The 9627-nt window shown below is 33.1% G+C and overlaps 1 protein-coding gene across 1 annotated transcript in view; it reads right to left on the reverse strand.

Moving 5' to 3' along the window:
• The window catches only part of LOC104733317 (DNA polymerase epsilon catalytic subunit A-like), a 22016-nt gene extending 16013 nt beyond the window's left edge, over positions 1-6003 (reverse strand). The window contains exons 1-14 of the mRNA XM_010452901.2: positions 5713-6003; positions 5362-5427; positions 5207-5266; positions 5010-5105; positions 4392-4552; positions 4143-4231; positions 3848-4065; positions 3319-3405; positions 3096-3230; positions 1476-1598; positions 1277-1360; positions 712-876; positions 450-626; positions 52-165 (exon numbers count right to left, since the gene is read on the reverse strand). Of these exons, the coding sequence (XP_010451203.1) occupies positions 52-165; positions 450-626; positions 712-876; positions 1277-1360; positions 1476-1598; positions 3096-3230; positions 3319-3405; positions 3848-4065; positions 4143-4231; positions 4392-4552; positions 5010-5105; positions 5207-5266; positions 5362-5427; positions 5713-5871 (1734 nt within the window). The 5' untranslated portion in view covers positions 5872-6003. The remainder of the gene's footprint in view (positions 1-51; positions 166-449; positions 627-711; positions 877-1276; positions 1361-1475; positions 1599-3095; positions 3231-3318; positions 3406-3847; positions 4066-4142; positions 4232-4391; positions 4553-5009; positions 5106-5206; positions 5267-5361; positions 5428-5712) is intronic.

The following is a 9627-nucleotide window of genomic DNA, read 5'->3' on the forward strand; positions in this document are numbered from 1 at the left end:
CTGAAACGAATCAAGGGAATAAGCACTAAAATCAATATTTCTAAAAACTACCTTTTTCTTGATTTCGTCCTTCACTTCATCATAATTGGAAATTGAATCCATTCTCATTTTCCCTTCTACAGTGATAGCATATTCCAGATCCCGACCAAGGTTATCAATCAGTTGCTGGCAATTAACGCGTCAAATATCAGATAGGTTCATAAATTATTATTTTTGTATGCACCAGGTGCAAAAATTAGCTATGATAACATCATGTGCATAATAACGGGAAGCATTTTGCTTGAGGAATCCATTACAGACTACACAGGTATTTACTATTAACTGCACCCCTTCAGATGACATTACAGAAAGATCAGTGACATTTGAATAGAAACTCTATCAGAAAAAATAATGCTCATCAAAGAAATCAACTAACATTATGTCGAATGAATATAAAGCAGATAGCTTGCCTGGTATGCCGACGAATCAAGCTTAAAACTGGTAGGAATATCAGATCTGAAAACACCACTTTCGAGGCACTCTACGTGACCACCAATATATGTCTCACTTTCAAGAAGTTGATTTTGGTAGAATTTCTCAGGGTCAGCTTGATTTTTGTTGGGACATACAACATTTGCCTTGTAAGCCTGTGCTGAGAACGAAGACTTCCAATTAATGGAATGTTTCACACAGTAAAGATTGCTAAAGATCTTGTAGTAAATAGGAAGTCACCTCAACCATCAGAAGCATTTCACAAAGGGTGCCACTCCCTTTGCGTAAAACCTCATCAGGGACCATTGGAATGATAGTTGCGAGAGAGAAAATGAACGGATTGACATATGTCATGTATAGGTAATAAGTTGCAACGGCATCAGAGACTGAGTAGGAGGCCATTGTCTGTGAAATCATTCCCAGCAGGGGATAGAAATAAGATATAAGCACCTAATTCCATGAAAACCTTGCAAGCACTACAGCATAGACTAGAGAAATCTAACAGTTAAGACCAATTAATTGCTTGAAACCTATGTCCGCTTCATAATGTTGTGTACTAATAAGACAGTAAATTTAACATGAGCAATAAGACAGAATGTTGTGTACTAATAAGACAGTAAATCTATGTCCGCTTCTTAATGTTGAGGACATTTCTTCAACCCTTAAAGAGGCAAATAGTTGAATAATCTGATCAATTATCATCAACTGTTTGTTGCTCTAGCTCATTCCAGTATCTAATAATTAGCTCTAATGGTGAAAAAAAATATGTTAAGCAGAAATAGCAGGATTAAATTCTCAGCAATACCTGTGGCTTTTCCTGCGCAAACCGAACCATGTCCTCTGGGTTCACTTCCAGTGGATCATACCCTAGTTTGGCCTTTGTAACAGCCTGGCATTTAATTAAGAGACAGCATAACTAGATATCATAATATAAATTCCTTAACTAAAGATATATATGACCGTAAAAGATGAAATCATCGCTAAGAGAAAGAAGTAGAATTAACCTTCAGACCATGGCTTCCCTGAGGAAGATAGCTATCACGTTTTACCCAAGCAAAACAATCCAAATGGCAAGCGAATTTAGCTCGGCATTCGCCTTGATTAAGATCACAACGGAATCCCAGTTCCTGCAATCACCAGGAAGAAAACAAAAGACATATGCTGAATTACAGTTGACAACATTATACTCGAATGGAAGATAATACGATTGAGATAGGAACTGACGACTAAGATGCAGAGAAATAGGTGGTTTAAAAAAACAAAAATAGAAACAAGAAAGGGAAGTAATGGAGGTTTCTGAAATAGAATTGAGAAGTAAGGTTCGGGAGATGAGTAGAAACTTGCCAACTCTCAAAAGACTACAGTATTTAGACGCTAAACACATGTCACTGAATATTTGAAAGATGAATCTCTTCCACAGAAAGAAACGATAATATTCAAGTAAGCATCCTCATGCAAGATAATTCATATAGACAGTATGGGAAGCACTCAAGCGGCGTTGCTATACTAATTTATTGAGAGGCACACTCTCAAGGCCACAATAGAATGTCAAAAACTTTTTCATATAGAATCTCTAAGTATATCATATATACATATCCTTTTAGTCATGCAGACAGATAAAATTTAAATAAATAACAACGAAGAAAATTTTTGTGTACCTCATTCATTTTGATTGCATGATGAGATGCTCTTCGTTCTATAAATGGCCAGTCAAAAAAGTCTCCGTTGTATGTAACATAAATTCCAGGTTTCAACTCTTGCATATGAGAAAACCATTTTTGGAGGAGTTCAACCTACAAGACAAAACCAAGAAAGTAACTCGCTTCTAAGCACATCGATGTTTCTGATATAATATTCAAATCCGGAGCTAATTTACTATACCTCGTCTTTAACATTAGTGACTTTGAAATAGCCTTCAAATTCTGGTTTGGGTGTATATTCCAGATCTTCTATGTCTTCGCCAACACACTAAATTAAGTGCAAAAATACAAAGTTTATAATCAAAGAAGATTAACGTGATACAAATATTCAAAGGAAAGGATACAGCTAAGAGATATCAACAAGAGATGACATATGCAATGAAAACCTGTTAACAAACCAGAAATCATGTTTTAAAATTATATTGCAAAATGTCACGCTAGTCCATAAACAGTCTTAAAGTCACATCATACAAAATCAATTAATCAAGGGTGATAATCTTATATGGATCATTTCTGATTTCTCGTGGATTAAGAGTACAATCTATTATTGAAGAAAACACTAAGCCTATACTTTTTTTCCTCTAGTGATTGCTCAACCTACTCTAAAAGATGGCAAAGCAGGACTATCTAGCAGCTTCTCTCCATCAATGATATAAAACCACCTCCGTCCATCATGTAAGATATTATCAATATATATCAAATCCAATACAGAAAAATGTCTAACGCAGTTACCTCTCTGTTAGTAATTAGAAAACCTTGGCCATCAACCATGTAGGATATCATCATAATTTGATCATATTCAGCATCCGGAAACTTCAACTGAAGCTTTGTTGTCTCTATATCGAATGCACAAACACGGACTTCTGCGCGTTGAAGAAGATCTGACCTCTTCTCTAGTATGACATCGGTNAAATTTTTGTGTACCTCATTCATTTTGATTGCATGATGAGATGCTCTTCGTTCTATAAATGGCCAGTCAAAAAAGTCTCCGTTGTATGTAACATAAATACCAGGTTTCAACTCTTGCATATGAGAAAACCATTTTTGGAGGAGTTCAACCTACAAGACAAAACCAAGAAAGTAACTCGCTTCTAAGCACATCGATGTTTCTGATATAATATTCAAATCCGGAGCTAATTTACAATACCTCGTCTTTAACATTAGTGACTTTGAAATAGCCTTCAAATTCTGGTTTGGGTGTATATTCCAGATCTTCTATGTCTTCGCCAACACACTGAATTATATGCAAAAATACAAAGTTTATAATCAAAGAAGATTAACGTGATACAGATATTCAAAGGAAAGGATACAGCTAAGAGATATCAACAAGAGATGACATATGCAATGAAAACCTGTTAACAAATCAGAAATCATGCTTTAAAATTATATGCAAAATGTCACGCTAGTCCATAAATAGTCTTAAAAGTCACATCATACAAAATCAATTAATCAAGTGTGATAATCTTATATGGACCATTTCTGATTTCTCGTGCATTAAGAGTACAATCTATTATTGAAGAAAACACTAAGCCTATACTTTTTTTTCCTCTACTGATTGCTCAACCTAATCTAAAAGATGGCATAGCAGGACTATCTAGCAGCTTCTCTCCATTAATGATATAAAACCACCCACATCCCATCATGTAAGATATCATGCAAATGTCTACCGTAGTTACCTCTCTGTTAGTAATTAGAAAACCTTGGCCATCAACCATGTAGGATATCATCATAATTTGATCATATTCAGCATCCGGAAACTTCAACGGAAGCTTTGTTGTCTCTATATCGAATGCACAAACACGGACTTCTGCGCGTTGAAGAAGATCTGACCTCTTCTCTAGTATGACATCGGTGCTGGAGATACTGACATCGTACCATTGCCCACTCCTTACATCTGAACACCAAGAAAACGTCATGATGTTGACAATCTTGGGAACTAAACAGACATTCTGATTTGACTAAACTGGTTACCATTATCAATTGCAAATCGAACATGATAAGGGACATCGTACTCGCGGATGTCCACAATAGAGTCTAAGCAATCTTGAGGGTGTTGTTCTCTGCGTTTCAAGAACAAAGAAAAATGATCAGGATATCTGAAATTTCTGGAAATAAACATGAAAAATAACTATGAACAACTGATACTAAAGGTAAATTAGGAAACCAACAAAACTCTTCAGAGCATATTAAAAAAATAAAATAAAAAATACATTGTTTTACCGTTTTCCAGCGAATATGGATTCGTAAGCTTCAAGTGCATCAAATTTAGCCTGGTTTCGTTCGACAATATGCAACAGATCCCTCTTGACTTCCATCAATTGTTGCACAGTATCGAATGATACTTTTAAATATTTTTTTCGCAGGCCAGATAAATGATTTTTCTGTTCAGATAAGAAATGAAGGAACTCAAAACGGTATGTCTCAAAAAAAAAAACAAAAGTTAGAAAGGCACCCTACAAGTGACGACAAAAAAAAAGTACTGAAACCTTCATATCCTGCATACTTTTGCACAAAAGGCAAGACTAAAGAAATAAAAACTTTATCCTTTACAGCCCATGTTGCATACTAGCAAACCGCCTAGAGATTTCACCATATGGATGCAAGATCACCTTTTTCGACTTCTTACTACAAGTGCTCGGTTTTGAGCTTACAAGAAGAGAATAATAATAACTAAAGGTCATCATAAAAGTTACTGATATCTCTCTATAGAGAGAACAACAGCATCAATCAAATTGTAGAAGACACTGGTCAACTAAACCACAGAATCAAGATGAAATTTACACTGGTAGAAGTCAGAGAGTTAAACAAATAAATAAGGTATGCCCTCTACTGACTTACAAGATCAAGATCCTCTTTATCAACAATCTCAATAGCAGCAACCTGTCTTTCATATCGGCGTCTCAAGTAGGCTTCAACTTCCAATTCCAATTTGTCCTGTAAATCGGCAATGCAGTAGTGTTATTGACATATAGGATGAAATTACATGAGTGACTCAAGGAGCATTCAGATGATATACAGAGAGACATTTATCATACTTTAGTGGCTAAATAGAAGTAAGGGCGGAACTTGTATTTTGTCTTGAAAGAAAACCCGTCCTAAAAAAAAACAAAATCCTCAGCTTGGTTAAAATTTAGAAAAATATAAAAAGTTCATCAAGTTATTGAAATCGTCCAAAAATATAGCTCCTCACCTGAGTAACAAAGTAAAGGTCCACGCAACTATAGACTTTCCCAGTATCTCGATCTTCCCAAGATGACTGCGAATAAACCAATCAGTAGTAAATAACTAGTACTTATATATCAAACGCCAAAAATTTGCATTGAGAGAACGAACTACCAGCCAAGCTGAGGGGAACCTTATAATAGTTCCCGTAATTTCGTATCTCCTACTAGAATCTTAAATTCTCACAATTATGTGTGTTTACTGTATGACTCAATCGCCAATGCTTCTAGTTAATTTATAGAAAAAAATCACATATAATCAACTCCGAAACTTTCTCAAATGCTCTCTCTCAATTAACAAAAGGTTGGGTCAAAATTACCGATGCGAATGTGAGTAGCCACCCAAGTCGGGTTTCACCTTCGGAGAAAAGCCCAAATCCGAGTTTAGATTCGAGTTCATCTTCTGCAGTGTTCACTACTCTCGGCTTCTTCGACCACCGCGAGTCTTTTCGATCCCGTCTTCGATTATCTCCGCTCATTTGTTGGGCGATTGTAAAATTAAGCGGGACAGAGAGAGGAGCTTTGATTGATGATTCCTGGAGAAGCTTCGAACTTCGAAGGAAGGAGAATTTTAGTTTTTTGAGAAGAAGAAATTTAGGGTCCAAAAACAAAAGGGCTTTTACTGGTGTAGTAGGGCTTCGTGGATGTTGGACAAAAGTAGTGTAAGACTTTAGATAGAGAGAGAGTAATTTTTTTTCTTTTTTTTTCATTTTCCCGCACTTTCGAAATTTTAACCAAATTACTAAAACGCCCCTCCTTTTTTGTTGGAATCTAATTCGAGTTTAAGGGGAAATTTATTTAATTCTTGCACTAGTTAATAGTTTAATACAAAATAATAAGGCTAACTTCCAAATCAAAATAATCTACAAATTGGACCTTTAGGCCCAACAAAAGAAACTTCCCTACTCTGAGTCTGAGTGTTGAGAGCCTAAGTCCACGATAACTTTGAAATTGGGTTTCTTTTCGTTTTGTTCTATATTTATTTTTTTTCAAATTTTCTTGTACTTCCTCCATCGCTAACAGTCCCGAATTGCTAAAAATTCCAAAATGTAAATCTCCGATTTAAAGCTAACTAGTTTTAAATTCTTAGTTATCACGTAGAAATTGAAGCCTAGAGTTGTATTTAGTAACGGAAAATTGAAATCAGGTTATGTCAAGACATCTTTTGGGTTTGAATTACTAGTAGCGTAGTCATATATATGTGGGAATAGCTTTCTGGAAGCGATGTATAACTTTTCAGATATAATTCATCTCTCGTTGTCATGTCTTTTTAAGCTCATTGTTCTTAAGAATTATATATATGGTGAAACTTGAGCAGCAAGAAAAAGGAAAAGGCGATAGTAAACAAACGAGATGGTGGCGATGCTGACAAGCGTGTGCTGGGATAAATTCATTACATGCTCAGTGGGAAATAACTTCAGCTCAAGTGAGACTTCATGCCTCGTCCACTGTATTTGCAGTAACATGGATATGAGTATGCTCTTTATGATACGCGTCTAGTCCAAACAGTGACTGCTGGCTAACTTGTTGCATGCCTCAGCATAGAAGAATAAAAAAAAGTCAACTACGACGTTTAATTTATGATTTAAGAAATTACAAAGTGTATAACTTCCTAATCTAAATCAAGCTCATCCCATGCAAAAGTTTCAAGTTTGTTAATGACAGCCGAAAACAAAAGTTAGCAATTAATTCATCCTTTGAAAGAGAACGAACGCTTGCAATCCCACTCTTTCGATCAAAGTCGTCTCTTTCTCTTTTGACTTAACTCAGCTTAACCGGCCTTTAATTTAACATTACTCGGGTTGGCCTTAAACCCAAAAATATAGAAGTCACCTAATATACCATATACTCCATAAGCATTTGAATATTTGACTGGTATCATACATTCTGACAGACTACAGTGAAGCTCGTATCAACAAATAACTGGATTTCAATTTATATGTTGTTGATTAAGAACACAAAACAAAATGAAGTGAAACTATATATATATGAACATAAATTTTGGAAAAATGGGAACTTATGTTAAGTTGGTACGATAACATCTTTTATACTATAAATCACAAGTCACCTAGCCAATTAAATCTTGCCACATCAAATTTTAGTTTTTTCTAATTGAAACAAATAAAAAAATTATCACAAAATTAAAAAAAAATCGTCGAGCAAAAAAAAGAAAGTAAAAAAAACTCTGATTTTTCTCCCACTAATATCTTTACGTTCAAGGTGATTTTACAACCGATTCCACTTCTATTTAAATCATAATTCACTTTATTTTATTTCTAATCCTCTATTTTCCATCGTTTTTTGTTGAATCTTCTAAACTACATCTCCTGTGTAATCCTCTCATCTCCATTTTTGTTTTTTTTTCTTATTCCTCATCTAAACTACAGTTACCAATATGAGACAGGTAAATGTTTAAACTTTTGTTCATATTCTTAGAATTTCAATTTCTCTTCAACTTATATTAATTATGATTTTTATATATTCAGTTGGAAGATTCTAATTGGGTGAGGAGGGGAATTGAGATACAAAAACAATTAATTTTGTTTTTAAAGAGATATTCCAGAAAGTTATATAATGATAGCTTATATAACGGTACTACCTTCATCTCTACTATTTTTTTTATTCATGTAAATATTATAACAACATTGCACCTACAGATGTACTAATTTGATGATTGTTATTTTTTCACATTTATCTAACTATCATTTTTACGATGTTTTCTATTAAGGCGAGTGCTATAGGGCCAATTCAAGATCAACAACAAGTGTACGTTCATGGTTATCCTTTGTCATCTTTTTATTTTTCTTTTCTAATGTTAATACAATTCTGTTATGTTTAAATTTTCACGATCAAATTGAATTTCTTATTTTTATATATTTACTAATTTTTATATATTTACTAATTTTTTTGCATATACAAAGTATTGATCATCTACTATGAACATGAAACAAAGGTGTATTACTTTTAGGCTGCTTTGAGACCATCTCATAATTGAAATAATATATTACTTCTCACAAATTACTAAGTAGTTATATATTATTATTATCTGATCACAAATAATAATTCCGTGCGTATGCACGGGACAAATACTAGTTTATTCTATACATCATGAAAAAGATAATAATATTGAAACTGTGAGTTTCAAATCCGAGCTGTTTACATTAAGAAGAAGAAGTTAAAGATCATTTATTTACCAAGCTAATAAAGAAAGTCAGAGAAATAAGTGTGCAGAGCATATGTGGTTATTTTACATGAATATTGACCATGACCTTTATCTAAAGTAGCTTTAACCCTCACATGGTCCTAGAGTACAACAACTTCTATCCATGCATGCATCTATATGCATCTTTTATTTTACTTTTGTACAGTAGTATAAAATCTTATCATTTTGCTACTCTTAGGTTGGTAATTCGTCATTTACTCTCTATTATAACACTAACAAAATATTTAATTGTTAAAATTGACATGTGTCGCGATCACTTGAGTTATTAACTTTGAAAAACAAAGTTTGTATAATAACATATAATATTGAATATGTTATCAAATCATTCACTGATTGAAAAACTTAAGAAAATTACATTAATTTCTTATTTTGATTATCTTATTTTCTTATATTATGTTAATCACTAATTTTAACACATTAAACATTTTTCTACTTTAATCATTTTTTGTATAAATTTTACTATATGATTATAATAAATTAATAATTGCAATTAAATTGCAAATATTTTCCTTATTAATTGCACATATTTTGCTATTGAAATTAGTAATTTAATAGATAACTTTCCTATTAAAATTAGTGATATAATATATTATTTTTGGTTTTATATACTTTTCAAAAATATTAATTGTAATCCTTTTATTTTTAGGATTTTTTTATTTTTCTATAATTATAAAATAATTTTTTCACACATGTCAAAATATTATTGATATACTTAACACATGTCGCGATTATATGAATTATCTTTGAAAACTAAGGTTTATATAATAAGATATATGAGAGTCAAACACTAATAAACAGATGTTATGTAAAATCTCAAATTGCAAGAGACAACACACTAATCTTAAAATGACGAAAAATATTATGAACCCTAACTCTATATTGCAGCCGCAGTAGTTGTAACATGTAGTTTATTTTCTTTCTTGACTTTGAAATTCAAAGTGACGTTAAACAAAACGAGGAGAGATAATTAAAAACTTCCTTGAATTAATATCCACTAAGGAGCTCATGACCT

The sequence above is a fragment of the Camelina sativa genome, chromosome 12, assembly GCF_000633955.1.
Source record: "Camelina sativa cultivar DH55 chromosome 12, Cs, whole genome shotgun sequence".
NCBI lineage: Eukaryota > Viridiplantae > Streptophyta > Magnoliopsida > Brassicales > Brassicaceae > Camelina > Camelina sativa.